Here is a 16,550-nt window from a genome sequence, read left to right as displayed (position 1 = left end):
TCTCCTTTATGTCATGCATGATTCTTATACCAAGAATCCGTTTAGCTGTTCTCATGCATGTACTTTATGGCAAATGAATCACCTAATTGCCTCTTCAACCTGTCAATTTTGGAAACATCTTTTCCAACCAATAAACATGTCATCAACATACAATAATATATAGGATAATTAGGGGTGTAAATGGGTTGGATTGGATCGGGTTTGGATAAACCTGTTACCTGACCCAATTAAAATTTAACAGGTTTGATTGGGTCAGATTTGTGCAATTTTTTTAAAAAAAACCCAACTCAACCCAACTCAATCACGAACATGTTGGGTTGGATTGGGTTAATTGAGTCAACATAATTAAATTTATTGATTTTTTATAAAAAAATTAAATATTTTAAAACATATATAAATCATTTGATACATTGTTACAAATACAATGTTATCAAGTTATAAAGAAATCAATGATACAAATTAAATTCTAAAATAAATTTATTAATTTGTTACATTATTATCAACTCAAAAAACCAACATTAATCAATATAAAATAAAATTTTAAATAAAATATTATATTATTATAATACTATCAACCTAAAACACAAAACTTGTTACTAAGGTAGAGTAATAGTGAGTATTGTCCTGAACAAATGATCACTCAAACACTATTATTATTATTAGGGTATATATATATATATATATATAACTGGGTGGGATTGGGTAACGAGTTGAAAACAAAAAACTCGTTACTCGACCTGTACAGTGTCAAGTTTTGATTAGATTAGGTTGGATCTGACTCAAACACTTGGGTTCGTTCAAGTTTGCAGATTACCCATACCCATTTACACCCTTAAGTATAATAAAGTCATCATTAGAAAATTTTCTAACAAAAACACAATGGTCAGAAGTAGTATTCTTGTAGCCTTACTCACATATAATAGACTCAAATTTTTTATACCACTGCCTTAAAGCTTGCTTAAAACCATATAAACTCTTTCTCAGCCTACACACATAGTGTTCCTTGCCTTCAACAAGAAAACCATCAAGTTGCTTCATGTTGATCTCTTCCTCCAAATCACCATGAAGGAAAGAAGTCTTCATATTCATTTGCTCTACCTTTAAATTAAGAGTAGTAGCCGAACTCAACATAGTTATAATGGATGTCATTTTCACCACAGGTGATAAGATCTCATTAAAATCAATACCTTTTCTTTGAATAAAGCCTTTGACCACTAATCTAGCTTTATACCTCGAAGACATAGAGTTACTCTCATGTTTCACTCTATAGATTCACTTGTTATCCAAGGCCCTCTTACCCTTAGGCAACTTCACCAAATCAAAAGTGTGATTATCATGCAAGGATTTCATCTCATCCTTTATAACATCCAACCACTTTTGTTTGTCTTCACTCTCCATGGCCTCTCTAAAGCACTCAAGGTCTCCCCTATGTGTCAAGATCATATACTTATCAAAAGAGTACCCCATAGATAGTTGTCTCTACCTAGTAGACCTCCTGAGTTGGGTTGGTGGTGGATTAGGTGCATCACCAAGACTTTCATCTTATGACATCTCATGTTCCTCGTCATCAACATCATCAATAGGAACATCTACCTCATCTCTAAATCATTGCTCACCAACATAGTCATGTTGCTCACCATTCTAAACATCAATATCCAAAATTATGAGTTGGAAACTGAACTGGATCAACATCAGCCACACCACTATCTCCCTTAGGTGTAGACTTCTCCACCTTATCAATTTCTTCAATGATTTGGTCTTCCATGAACTTAACATCATGACTTCTAACAAGTTTCTTCTCAACAAGATCATAGAATCTATAAGCAAATTCATCCTCACCATAACCAATGAAGATACATTGTCTTGTCTTTGCATCCAACTTGAATCTCTCATCCTTTCGAACATGCACAAATGCCTTGTAATTTAAAACTCTCAAGTGATCATACTTGACATTCTTGTCAAACCAAATTTTATTTGGCACCTCACTGTTCAAAGAAGCAACAAGACTAAGATTGAAAACATGCACTATCATGTACAATGTTTCACCCTAAAACTTCTTAGGTAACTTAGCCTCATAGAGCATACATCTCACTCTCTCAATTAATATCTTGTTCATCCTCTCCACTAAACCGTTTAGTTGAGGAGTTTTAGGAGGAGTTTACTCATGTGCAATACCATATTGCCTACAGCAGATATAAAATGGTCCACAATACTCACCACCATTATTAGTATGAATGCGCTCCAGCTTCTTGCTTGATTGCCTCTCAACCAAGGCATGGAACTCTTTGAACTTCTCCAATACTTGGTCTTTTTTCTTCAAATCATAGACCCATAATTTCCTGGAATAATCATCAATAAAGGTAACAAAATGAGGTGCATCGCCAAAATATTTTACCTTTAAAGGGCAACAAATGTCTAAATGCACCAATTCAAGCAACTCAGATTTCCTAGAAGGAGGATTCTTTAAGGATACACAAGTTTGCTTACCAACCATGCAATGAGAACATTTCTCCAATTCTACATTCTTCAATCCTTGAAGCACATCCTTTTTGGCTAAACAATTTAACCTTTTCTCACTAATATGACCAATCCTTCGCTACCACAAAGATGCCTCCATATACACAACATTCACATTATCTTAAGCAACTAAAGCTTTTAGCCAGTAAAGTTTAGAATTTCTCTCCCCTTTAGCCATTATTAAGCTACCTTTGGTGAGTTTCCACTTTCCATTGCCAAAGTGATTATCATAACCACCATCGTCAAGTACCTGCACAAAAATCAAATTAAAATGAACATCTAGAGCATGCTTAACACCTCTAAGAAACAATTGCATCCCCATATTGTTTTGCAAGAAAACATCACCAACACCAATAACCTTGGACATGCCATCATTACCCATCATCAAGACTCCAAGATCACCAGAAGTATAAGATGTGAATAACTCCTTCTTGGTTGTAACATGCAATGTAGTACCATTATCTATTACCTTTGATGATTACAAAGGAGAATATTGAAGATCATGAGCTATTTGAATGTTTAAATTGTAATAGAGTAGTTTATAAGTAGTAGTTTCTTGATTGTTTTGTCTTATGCATGTTTATGTTAGTTTATGCTTTGTGCATATGTCAAATATTTATCCTAATTGTCTTAGAATTAGTATGATGATGATATAAAGCATAACTTGGAAAGTTTTTGAATGTTTTGAAATCAAATTTTGAGAATCAATTCAAAGTAATCGATTATTCATTGACAATAATTGATTATTTGCTTTATTTTTCTGTAACTTGGAAAACATTGTTGTAATAATCGATTATCTGTTGAAATAATCGATTATCCCAGACTATGTATTCTCTGGAATAATCGATTATCCTGTGAAACAATTGATTATTCTATTCTTGAGTAATTTCTAGAATTGCTAAGAACAAAATAATCGATTATTCGTTGAAATAATCAATTATCTGAGCCTAAAATTTTTATAAAAATAGCTTTCTCATTCAGAAACTTAAGCAAGTGATATTGTGCAAAATTTGAAAACTACTTTTGATCTTTGTGATCTTCTTGGAGAGATTTCTGTGTGAATCCAAGAATTAAAATACTTTGTGAAATGTTTTGAAGAAAATCATCATCATCTCTACATTCTTGAAAGAAGGATAAAGACTTGACAAAGAATTCATCTATCTGAATTTGGAGTTACAGGTGAATTTGTTCCATAATCTTTTGTGTTTTGTGGTAAGATACTTGAGTAGGTTTCTCAAGTGTAGAATTTCTTGTAGTGGGTTACTACAAGGAGTACTTTCTTTGGTTCAAGAAAGAGTGTATCTTGTATGTTGGAGTCTTTTGCATGTGTGATGTGATTGTAAAACTTATTCATTGAGATAATGGAACAAATCTTGATCAGGTTATGATTGAGGACTAGATGTAGGTCACATGTGGAGTGGTTGAACCAAGATAAATAATCTTGCACTTTTCTCTCATCCTTACTCTTTTACTTTGTGAAATCTTTAATTGAAAAATTAACTTGTTTCACATATGTTTGCATGTGATTAATATTTTTGTGTGTTTAAAGGTTTAATTGATGTATAATCAGTGCATGTTAACAAGGTTGTGAATTAAATCTTTAAAGAAGAGTTATAAAAACATATAGGAACATATCCTATATACCAAGGTTTCTATAAACTTCTTTGAAAATTATTTTTAGAAATAAAGATCCATAACTCTAATATTTTTTTTAAAAGTGTTGATAGATCCAATTCACCCCCCTCTTGGATCAAGCCATTCGTTTCTAACATTATTCATATGCTTGCATCAAATACAAGATTAATTGCATCAAGATCACGAAGAAGAACAAGATCATCACTAGTAGTAGTAACACAATCACTATCATCATGATCTCTCTTTCTTTTTGCTTACCCTTCTTGTCTTTATTCTCCTTCTTCCACAAAAAAGAGTTCCTTTGTACATGTCCTATTTTGTGATAAAAGTGACACTCCACATTCTTGTATTGAGACCTAGACTAGCTCTTACTTTTATTTCTTCCATTGTTTTGTTCTTTCTTCTGAATTCTCTCCTTATTCTCAGTAACAAGTACCTCAAAATGAGATGAAGTACCTTGTGTCTTCCTTTTCATCTCCTCATTAAGTGTACCACTCTTTGCCATTTACAAAGAAGCATCACCATTAGGAGCAACACTAATCATGGAAACTCGAATGTCTCCCATGAATCAGTTATAGAAATTAATAGGAACACTCCTAATAAATTTTCATCAAATTTTATACCCACTCTAGATAGTTGATCAAAATTCTTTTGAAATTCACTTAAGTGATCTATAATTGGAATCCCTTCCTTGTCTTCAACTTCACAAGATTCTTTAGCAAGTACAATTTATTAGTCGCTGATTTAGAATCAAACAAGGACTCAAGCTTATCCCATAGAGTTCTCACATGTCTCATTAGCAATAAAATTATAGACATTATTATCAACAAATCTCCTGATAAATCCACACTCCTTTAGATGCTTAAAATCCCATTCTTCATCAGACTTGGATTTTGGTTTATTAGAAGCAAATACATAAAGATGCAAATTCTTCACTAATAACAAGTTTTTCATCTTGTCTTTCCATAGGTAATAATTTGCTCCATTCAAAGAGATCATCTTTGTATGTGGCTCTATCATTTAAGCAAAGCCAAACAACCCTTTAACAAAAAAGCTTTAATACCTTTTTGATGGGGGAAAACCCAACACAATAACAACAACATTGAAAAAGAGCAATAACATAGTGAAAATTAAATCTCCCTACTTGTAAAATATGCAAGGAGCACTAAAAAAATAGAGAAAAAATAGATAACCTAAACACACAAGAGACACAAATATTTTAATGTGAAAAACCCCTCAATGTAAGGGAAAAATCATGAGTCGCCTAGACCAAAGAAAAAATTCACTATGATCAACAAAGGATATAAGAGAGTCTCTAAAGAATGCACCAAACAATGCTTATGATTAGTCAAAGCAAAAATGAGCACAATTGTCTACAATTGAGAAATAAGAAGATTAAAAGCTCCAAAATAGAGTTGTTACTCTGAGACACTTTTCTGTCACTCCAGATTTCCTTTCGAAGATCCAACCATTGAATATGAAGTGCCATGGCATATAAATATGCTATCTAAAAATCAGCTTGATCTAATTGTGAATGAATCTCCAATTACAATTCAATAAATGTTGCCCGGTGGATTTGTGACCTGAATAGCAAAACTTTCTCTATTTTCTTCTTTGTATTTTGTTGTTGTTTTCTCTCAAAATAAGTCACTCTCTCTACCCTAATCTGACTCCTTTTCATTCTGTTAAGTGAGACATAATGAGTTTACACAATTGGGCTTATTCTCCAAATAAGAAAAGAGCCAAAAACTCAACACTTCGTAGTAATTTTTTAAAATTTTTTAATTACCCCTATGCTTTTTTATAACTAATTTTATCTCTCTTCTTCCACCATCCCTATGTGTGGTTGGGGGAGTAAATGCAACAGAAAGGTTTCGTAGAGCCAATGATAGAGAGGGTTGGAGTGGGAGCCTCAAAGGAGGGCAAAAATGGAGATGAGGGAGGATAAGAGGGAAAGAGCGGGGCATTCAAAGTCAGTGAGGGAGGAGAGAAGCTAAAGGAAAAGAAAATTCTAGAAGTTGGTGTCACCACTATCTAGATGGAAATTCGATGGTTGGCAAGATGTCACCATGAGTAGTTTCCTGAACAAATCATTTTTGTCATCTTCGGATATAGTTTCTTCATTTTTTTTTCTTTTCTTTTTTGAGCCAATGATAAAAGGGGTTGGAGTGAGATCCAGAGAGGAGGGCATAGATGGCGAAGATGGAGGAGAAGAGGGAGAGAATGGGGTAGTCAGAGTTAGTGAGGGAGGAAAGAGAGCTAAAGGAAAAGAGAATTCTCGGAGTTGGTGTCACCACTATTTGGATGGAAATTTGATGGTTGGCGGCATGTTGCCATGAGTAATTTGCTTGGTGAATATTTTTTGTCATCTTGGAATACAATTATTTTCTTCATTTTTTTCTCTTTTCTTTTTTGATCTAATGATAGAGGGGGTTGGAATGGGAGCCAAAGAAGAAGGCAAAGATGGTGATGAAGGAGGAGAAAAGAGAGAGAATGGGGAAATCATAGTTAGTGAGGAAGGAGAGGGAGCCAATGGAAAAGAGAATTCTCAAAGTTGATGTCACCACTATCTAGATGGAAATTCAATGGTTGGTGACGTGTCGCCATGAGCAATTTCCTTGTTGAATCATTTTTTGTAATCTTCAGATACAATTTCTTTCTTCATATTTTTTCTTTTCATTTTTGAGATTCTAGTAGTTTCTTATAAACTAGTGAAAGAATTCAACAAAATTGAATTGAAGTGTGCCCGACCACATTGATAATCAAGATAACTCAAGATTTTTGAAAACTAAATGGATTTTACTTGAGAGGGAAAAAGATTCTTTTAAGAAAAATATAGTATAAAGTGTTCATAGTATGATGGTATGAATGTGATAAATCTAATGATGAAATAAAAACATAACTTCAATTCTTTCTTAGACTTACTTTATGAAATAGGTTATGATGGATCTTTTGGAGTTCAAATATGAACACTATAAGCTCACAACTATTGATATATTTTTATAAACAAATTTAATTTTTGAGGGCTATGATCTCATGTTTGATAAATAACCGTAAAAGATCTCAGTCTATGACAAATTTCTAGCAAATAAGATGAAAAAATTCTTCAAACCTCCGAGTTACCTTAGATGATCTTTTGAACACACACTTGTGTTCCTTGATTAATATATGTATTATGATGTTGTGCATTGTTGCTTAAGATTTTAGTTCACTTTGCTGAGTGACCTTCTTTTTATATACCATGAAATATACTTGGGATGAGTAATCTTTGGAATAAGATTACAAAGTTTTGTACTCTAAAGAGCTGTTAAAATACTTGGTTGTAACAAAGTTGCTATAGTAGAATTTTATTGGTGTTGTAGCAACATGATGTATCTTTTATCGAAGAAACTAGTATAAATTTTTGTGCATATTTTTTCCCATCCCATCCTATTACAAACACTTTTTTTTGTGGACACTATAATATTATACCCTAGAATTGAACCTTTTTCTTGGGTTATTTACTTATTTTAGTGTTGAATGCAAACTTTTAAATTTTCAAGGAATTTGAAATGCTTTGAATTTTCACTAAAAATAAAATTGCTTTGTAGTAATACATATCCTATAACGACAAAATACTAAAGGTGAACCAACCCAATTCACTTGGGTTGACTCACTACGAATTGATGCTTTAAACGAATCAATCAAACCCTACTCACTTTCTAGTTAGCCATAAAAATACTAATCCAAATTGACCACTGGTTGTTGAGTTAGGTGGGTTGGCTCACCATATTTTTTTTAACTAAAAAAAGGTTTTGCAAATTAACATAGTGGTGACGCGAAGCAGTGGGTTCTACAAACAAACATAATGGCAGTGCAATATTGTGTTTTCTACAAATGAAAACGATTCGATGGGTTTTATGGACAAACAGATGAAATAGTCAAACACGATGGTGATATGGCAATGGGTTCTGTGGCTTCTCACTTGTGTCGTAGTGCATTCTCGATTCTTCCTTTATGGCTGTAAGTAGTGGATATAGGGTAAAGGTTCTATATTTTGATATAAATGAGAGAGACCAAGACATGTAGATGTGGATCAATGGATGTCTCATGTCACATGTGGGTGGGGTATTAATGTTTTTTTAGTTTTTTTTAATTGTAGCAGGTTCAATGGGTCAATTCGACTCACTTAAACTTAAACCGTTTGACTCACAAGTTAACATTACTACATTTTAATTCTTTAACAACATTTTCTTTCTTATATTTGTTAAAATGTCACTATATATTGAATAAATAGGTTATTTTGTAACATTTTTTTTGAAAAATGTCCTTATAGATAGAGTAACATTTTTATTTTAATATTATTTTTTTCAATTATTTTCAAAATCAAAGTCCCATATCGAGTAAAAAAAATGTTATATAGGTTATTTTGCAATATATATTTTTTTAAAATGTTATTATAGATAAGTAACATTTTTTTGTCTCAACATTATTTTTTCTAATTACTTCTAAAATCAAAGTTTCACATTGAGTAAAAAAAAATATTTTTCTCTTATCTAATTTTTACCCATAATTAAAGTCTCACATCGAGTAAATGAATGATTCATAAAGAATATATATATATAATCATATAGTTATACTTAAGATAAATGAATTTTGATATTTGATATATAATAAGCGGTGACTCATTAAGAATCTCTTCAACCTTCTCTTAAAGTTAAAGAACTCCTAAGAGTTTAGGAGGCATAAAAATATAATAATTGATAGTAATATCTAAATTAAATCTAATTATCTTTTTATAAAGTTAAGAAAAACTTAGCAACATCATTAAAATGTTATAAAAATACCACTTTGATAACATTTGAAAAATGTTGTCTAATTGTGTAAAAATGTTATTAAAAGTTAGTAGCAACATGAACTATATATAACATTTGATAATATGTTACAAAAGCAAATTAGCAACATTTATACATAATTAGGTAACATTTTTCAAATTTTGTTAAAATCTCTTTGTGATGTAGTGTAAGTGAACTTAGTTGAAATTTAGTCGAAATTGACAAACTTGTTTTTTCCTTAACTCAGCCCAACTCGAACACATGGTAAGTTGGGTTAACCTACTATGTTGGAGCTGACTTTGACACTTTTACACAATATTTGTCTCTAAAAACTACTTTTATCTACAATTATATTTTCATAAATTTTAGAAAGTGTAGATATAAACTATAATGACAAACAATATATATTGTTGAATTCCAATCAAAATTAACTATAAAATTATGTGTGAGTATATGTCAAATAAATTTATACTTACATATATTATATCTATAATGACACTTTTTGCACGTCACTACATATAACATTTATTGTAATATTTGTATTGCTTTCATTTACATTTTGTTCTTTTTTCAAATGTATTGTTTGGAGAATATTTCAATTTTTTAAAATTTCAAATACTTAAGTTAGACAATTAAGACAATTTAATTTTCACCCCGTGTGCTAAATTCATTTATTTTAGATATATATATTTAAATGTTTGAAATGTTAATATTAAATTTTATTAAAAATAGCATGAACCAATTTTTAAATATTTAATAATTTAAAAATAATTTTAATAATAGATAATATTTAATTATAATTTAAGTTATTTACTAATAAAAAATATAAATTTTAATAATTTTTATGTCAATATTATAGAGAGAGGAAAAATAGAAATAAAAGTGAGATAAGAGAAAGAAGGGAGAAAGAAGAGAGAAAAAAATAGAGTGAACAGAAAGAGAAAATAAAGAGAAGAAAAAAAGAAAAGTGAAGTAGAAAAAACTATACAAAATTTCAAAAATTTGAATAAGATTATTAGATGCAATGTTTTAAAATTCACACGAGTGATTGATCTAGTAGAGGTAGTGGATCAACAAGTCATTGATTAACCTAGTGAGTTATTAATTAAATCTCACAAATTGATATAAATAAAATATATTTTTATATGTATATTTTTATACTTGTCAGATATATTTACAAAAAAATTGATATGAAATATATAGTGATTTGTTAAGCCTCGTAATATTGCTTGGTTCATTGTTCAGCTTTTATCAAGTCTATTTTATTATATTTTGCAATCACTTGCCTCCATTAATGTAGCACTTATTTAAACTAAAAAATTTATTTATATTATTTAAAAGTTACCACAAGATTTTTTTTTAATGATAAGATGAATTTAATATCTTTTAAAATTCTAATCGATCCACCTCTAGGTAAATATGTTAACATTAAAGAGGAGAGATTTTTTTTAAAAAAACTATTACTTTTTCTTTTTGGATGAATTTTATATCTATTCATTACAAAATTATTAATGGATGAATTTAATATTTTTTAATTAATAGTATACTTTTTTAGAAACTAAATAAGTTTTCGTTTGATTCTTGCCTTGTGTTAACAAAATATCCTTACTTTTGTTTGGCTTCTAATAGATACAAGAATATAATAACTAGCATAATACTTTAAAAGGAAATCCACCGACAAAATCCATGCAGGAGTGCAAAAAAAATACTTTAAAAGAAAATCTACCGACAAAATCCATGCAGGAGTGCAAAAAAAAAATTAGGCCGTGGTAAACTATAAGTTGAGGATAAAATTGATATATATATATATATATATATATATATATATATATATATATATATATATATATATATATATATATAGAGGGAGCATAAAGTGAGAGAAAATTTATTATGAGAGATGAGAGGGTTAAAATATAATCCTTAGATTAATTTTTTCTCACTTGATTAAACTCTAAATTTTCTCTCACTTGATTAATTTAAGGTTATTTTAACTCTCTCATCTCTCATAATAAATTCTTTTTTCACTTGATATGCTCCCATATATATATATATATATATATATATATATATATATATATATATATATATATATTATATATATATAGGAGGGATCCATGTTTATTGCAGGAATAAATTTACTTAGATTTATTCCGTTCAATAACTCATGTTTTATATCAAATCTCAATAATTTAACCGTTGAATTTTTAAGTTCTTAATGTAAAAATCAAATATGCAAATTTTAAAAAAATTTAAAAATTATTTGATACTTTGTTTCATTAAATCAAATTGACGGATAATCATAAAAACATGTTATTTGTCAATTTGAATTAATAAAACGAAGTATTCAATGGTTTTTAATTTTTTTTAAAATTTGCAAATTTGATTTGTACATTAAGAACTTAAAATTCAACGGTTGAATCGTTGAGAATTGATATAGAGCATGAGTTATTGAACAGAGTAAGTCTAGGTAGACTTACTCATCGAGTAAACGAAACCCTCATATATATATATATATGGAGAGAGATTAAATGATATTGGTGTAAATTTTATCAACTATTATACTACTAAATAATATTTAATTAAATGATTATTTTTAAAATTCACCATTACATTAAAAGTTCCTTACTCCTATATCATATATACAAAATTTTACCTTAATCTAAAATGATTTGATATCTCATTCATATATATTAAAATTGATGGAATATATACATTTTAAAATATATTAAAATATGAACAAATTTATCACCTTCAAATTGTTGTTCAATTTTAACAAAATTTGATATAAACATACAAGGTAATATGAAGTTATAATATTCAATATTTAGATTGACAAAATTCTCTTATAATATAAAGTTATTAAATGGTATAATAGTTGGTACCCGATATCAAATGATATTGGTATAACTTTTATCAACTATTACACTGCTCAATAATTTTTTTAATTAAATGAGTATTTTTTAAAAACTTATCATTAGATTAATGAAAGTTTCTCACTCTTATACCATATATACAAAATTTTATATCAATCAAGATTATTTGATATCTCATTCGTATAAATCAAGATTGATGTAATATATACTTTTCAAAATATACTAAAATATGAATAATTTGATTACTTTCTAATTGTTATTCAATTTTTAAAGAAAAATTGACATAAATATACAAGGTGATATGAATTTGTAATTTAATGGTTAGATCGACAAAATTCACATTTAATATAAAGTTATTGAGCATGTATTAAACAATAAAATTTACATCGTTGTCATTTGATCCCTCTATTTTTTTTATCCATGATTTTAGTCATCATTCAATTTTAAAACAAAGACATTTAGTCACTCTATTTTTAAAAATACAAAATTTTGATTTTATCATTAATTTGATATTCATTGATAATTGAATTTTGATGTTATTTTGTAATCTGTTATCACTTAAGTAATGTGACATATAAGGATAAAAATTAAAAAAATAACATACACAATATCTTCGTTTGTATCTATTTTTATGAGTGATTGATATTTTATTTTATTAATAAAAATATTATTTGCATGTTGTCATCAATCTTTTTTTTTTTTAATTTTTAAATGTCATGTTACTAAATTTCACATAATTTAAGTACGAATAAACATTAAAACTAAAGAATTAGTAGATGCTAATTTGATGAACTATACAATTTTAGTGACACATTACTCTTAGAATATAACAATTAAGTGGCTCATAATCAGAATTGATATAATCGTTATAAATTTTAAATTTATGCATTATTGGCTTTTAATGGAGGAGTCAAATTAAAGGACAGTTATGTAACACCCCAATTTTCACAGATTATACAAAGACTCAAAGTCAATAAGAGTGATTTAATATCCCAGAACGGGCCGTTTCCAAACTACAATATAATTTTGTATGGTTGAATGTTAGACATATAATTTGCGATATAAAAGTTTAAAAAGTTATGCCGCATTTTGAATTCACAATAAACTTTTTGCAATAATTTTTTTGTAAAAATTTTTTCTATAAAATTTCTTGTCAAAAAATTCATAGAAAATTTTCTTGCGATTTTTTTTCACAAGAAATTTTATAGGAAAATTTCTTGCGAATTTTAAAATTCGCAAAAAACATATTATCCAATAAGATATTACTTGGAGAAAAAATTTCACAAAAAAAATCGTAAGAATAACATTTCATGCAAATTTTTATACAAAATTCACATAAAAAATCGTATGTAATAAGAAAAATTCTAGTAATGTCGAAAAAGTTATTAAATACTACTAATTTCACTTAGAGTTATTTATAAAGTAACTTCATCCCTGCACTTTTCTTGTACGTACATGTATTAATGTATAGGTGTGTAGATAACATAATTCAAAGCATCTTCTCTGCTTGATTCTTGCCGTGAAGTAACAAATGGATTCATACTTTTTGCTTTACTTCCAACATTGGAAAAGAATATAATATGAATAATAAAAATGTATACCGAACACCCAAATGAATCGAAGGTTCCTCAAAAACCCAAATCTAAATGGCCTTCTCAGTAGCTTTCTCTACTTCCTACTGCACTCTCCAAAGTAGCATATTGTGTGCCCAAAAATCAAATCCACAATCCCTAAAGACCTCATCGTTATTCCCACCTGGGAAGAAACTCTTCCACCAACCTCTAAGGTACAAAGGCTTTTCTCCCAAGAGAGGTGCTGGCGAAATCAAGGCATCAATTAAGTGGGAAAAGGGCTACAAAAAAGTTGAGGTCTTCAGTAAGGAGCATCTTGCTGTGTCATTGGCTTATGATGTTGCTCAGCTCTCTAACAAATTCACAAGAGAGAGAGGTGCTTTCACTGTTGTTTTGTCCGGTGGGTCACTCATCAAGTATCTCAGGTGAGTATCATTCAAATTAAATACAAGTTTAGAAATATTTTTGACAGTGTCTTTATTGAAAATAAATAATTTTCTCAACAAGTTTAAAAATTAAGTAATTATTTTTAATAAATTAAACCAATAATAATACTACCGATCGACATGCATGATGCCAGGACTCAAACCTGAATTGCCACCACATTTGTAGTATGTAATACGAGCAAAGTTTTATCATGCTTTTTATGTTGAAATTTCAGGAAATTGGTTGAACCCCCCTATATCGATTCCATAGAGTGGTCAAAATGGCATGTTTTCTGGGTGGACGAGAGAGTCGTGCCAAAGGATAACTTAGAAAGTAATTACAAGCTTGCCTATGACGGCTTTCTCTCTAAGGTATTTGATTTGACTTTTATATGCCCTATATTATTTAGCTTGAAGAAGAATTAATGACTATAATTTAATTAAAATTCATTATTTTGATTGTGATGCTCAAATTTTTACATTATATAATTGAACTTTCTCTCAGACTCATTTTAATATGATTAATGTTACATTATTTATATAATAAGAGTTTTTTTTTTATATATTGTGTATAATTTTTAAAATAATTATTATAAAAATTAATAATTTTTAATTACATAATAATTCATAATTAAAAGAAAGTATAATTTTTTTTAAACTACTAGTATATTACAATTAATTAAATTCTATGCGGACGTTATGCAGTTTTTCTTAACCATTTTGATTTCTTAATGAACTTTAATTTTATGAGTTTCTCAATGTGATGTAGAATTAATTTTTTTATAATTGTTTTTCAAAACAAAGATAACTTGTGTTATGGTTTGCAAAGTAGACTCATTTTCTTCCTTTTATACGAAAAGATCTTAGTTTTTAGTACTTCAATGATAAAAAAAAAAAAAAAATACAAGAACCAGATTTTATTCCATGAACTCATAAGAAACTCTCGTTGGATTTACACACATATGGTGAAGCAATTAATTAAAAACTCACCTTTTTCATTGTTGTTTTGAAAGGTGGCAATTCCTCCGGTAAATATTTATGCCATTGATGATGCCTTGCCAGCTGATGGAGCAGCTGATGTTTATGAAACAACTCTGAAACGGTTGATGAAAAGTAATGTGATAGAAACATCAACTAGGGGATTTCCGAAGCTTGATCTCATGTTGTTGGGTATGGGCCCAGATGGGCATGTGGGTTCTTTATTCCCTGGGCACCCCCATCTGAAGGAAGATCATAAATGGGTTACTTTCATAAAGGACTCACCAAAGCCACCACCAGAGAGAATCACTTTTACCTTCCCAGTAATCAATTCATCTTCAAACATAGTTATGGTGGTGACTGGTGAGGGTAAAGCAAACGCTGTTTACTCTGCACTAGAGGATGATGAGAAGACTGATAAATTGCCTGTTGAACTGATTTTACCTGAGGGGGAGTTGAAATGGTACCTAGATGTTGGTGCTGCTTCAAAGCTGTTCAAGGAGTAAAGGCATGTAATACGAGAGTACTGCATTTTCTTTACCACTTTTGTGGGGCGCGACTTCCTGATCTTTAGGAAAGTATCCGTAAAATACTAATGTGGACATTACTTTAATAAATATTTACTGCTCAATTGGATGCTATTTATTTTAGGTTTTTCTCAATATATTTAAATTAGATAAAATTTGGCTAAATTATAATTTTAGTCCTTTAACTTATTATTTGGATTCATTTTAGTCTTTTATATATTAAAATGTTCATTTTAGTACTTTATCTTTTTTATTTAAATCAATTTGATCCTTTTAAAATAATGATCATTTTTAATTTTACGACATGATTTTGAATCAATTTTTCATTAATTCAAGAGGTGAAACTTATAACATTAGTAAGACACAAAATACAAGCCTTAGTAAGGTCAAAAACTCTACACTAATAGGCCCATAATATATGGCCCAAAATAAGAAGTATTAGTCTTTAGGTAATAGCCCAACCCAGGAGAAGCTTAGGTCTACTAACCTCAACATAGACTCAATCCTCTTGCATCTTCCTAGCCATGATCCTAGTGATGGTCCCTTGGCTATTCCTCTACCATCATCATCCATTTTGTGGCAAGGAATAAAATGTGCCATTTTACTAAAATAGTCCACTACTACAAATATAGAATTCATTCCTCTTTGGGTTCTTGGAAGTCCTAAGATAAAATCCATATTAATATCAACCCAAGGAGAAATGGATATAAGTAAAGGTGTGTATGTACCTTGAAGCATTATTTTAGATTTAGCTCGAAGACAAGTTATACATCTATAACAATGTCTTTGAACATCCTTTTTCATATGGGCCAAAATAAATTTTCTTTTAGTATGGTAAGGGTCTTATCTATTCCAAAATGTCCCATGCGTCCACCTTCATGACTCTCTTTTGTTAAAAGTTTTCTAATACATCCTTAAAGTATACATAATTTTCTCTATTTAAGCAGGTACCCCTCAAAAATATATATAGAATCATTTTTGTGCCCTGTGTGTGCATTCTTCACAGAGACTAGCAAAGTCTTGGTTTTTCTTATACAATTCCTTTATATCTTCAAATCCTAAAATTTGAGAGCCAAGAGAAACAAGAAAAGTATGCCTTCTAGATAATGCTTTAGCCACCACATTTGTTTTTCCCTTTTTATATTTGATGATATAAGGAAATTGTTCTAAGTACTCAACCCACTTAACATGTCTCTTATTTAATTTT

The 16,550-nt window shown here is 29.4% G+C and overlaps 1 protein-coding gene across 1 annotated transcript; it reads left to right on the top strand.

Moving 5' to 3' along the window:
- Positions 1-13,337: 13,337 nt before the first annotated feature.
- On the top strand, positions 13,338-15,514 carry LOC109795013 (putative 6-phosphogluconolactonase 4, chloroplastic). Its single transcript, XM_020354418.3, has 3 exons — positions 13,338-13,838; positions 14,075-14,210; positions 14,852-15,514. Exons 1-3 carry the CDS (start codon positions 13,489-13,491, stop codon positions 15,320-15,322), a joined length of 957 nt encoding a protein of 318 aa, XP_020210007.1. The 5' UTR covers positions 13,338-13,488; the 3' UTR covers positions 15,323-15,514.
- The last annotated feature ends 1,036 nt before the right edge of the window (positions 15,515-16,550 follow it).

The sequence above is a fragment of the Cajanus cajan genome, chromosome 9 (genome assembly GCF_000230855.2).
Source record: "Cajanus cajan strain Asha chromosome 9, NIPB_CcT2T_4, whole genome shotgun sequence".
In the NCBI taxonomy this organism is placed as follows: domain Eukaryota; kingdom Viridiplantae; phylum Streptophyta; class Magnoliopsida; order Fabales; family Fabaceae; genus Cajanus; species Cajanus cajan.
Note: the sequence above shows the minus strand (reverse complement) of the source record. Positions and strands in the feature narration are given on the sequence as shown.

What these genes read in the sequence shown, in the direction of transcription:
- LOC109795013 (XM_020354418.3), top strand. Translation starts at nt 13,489, where the DNA reads ATGGCCTTCTCAGTAGCTTTCTCTACTTCCTACTGCACTCTCCAAAGT. An exon ending in TCACTCATCAAGTATCTCAG is followed by an intron (nt 13,839 to 14,074) that starts GTGAGTATCATT and finishes TTGAAATTTCAG; the next exon opens with GAAATTGGTTGAACCCCCCT. An exon ending in ATGACGGCTTTCTCTCTAAG is followed by an intron (nt 14,211 to 14,851) that starts GTATTTGATTTG and finishes TTGTTTTGAAAG; the next exon opens with GTGGCAATTCCTCCGGTAAA.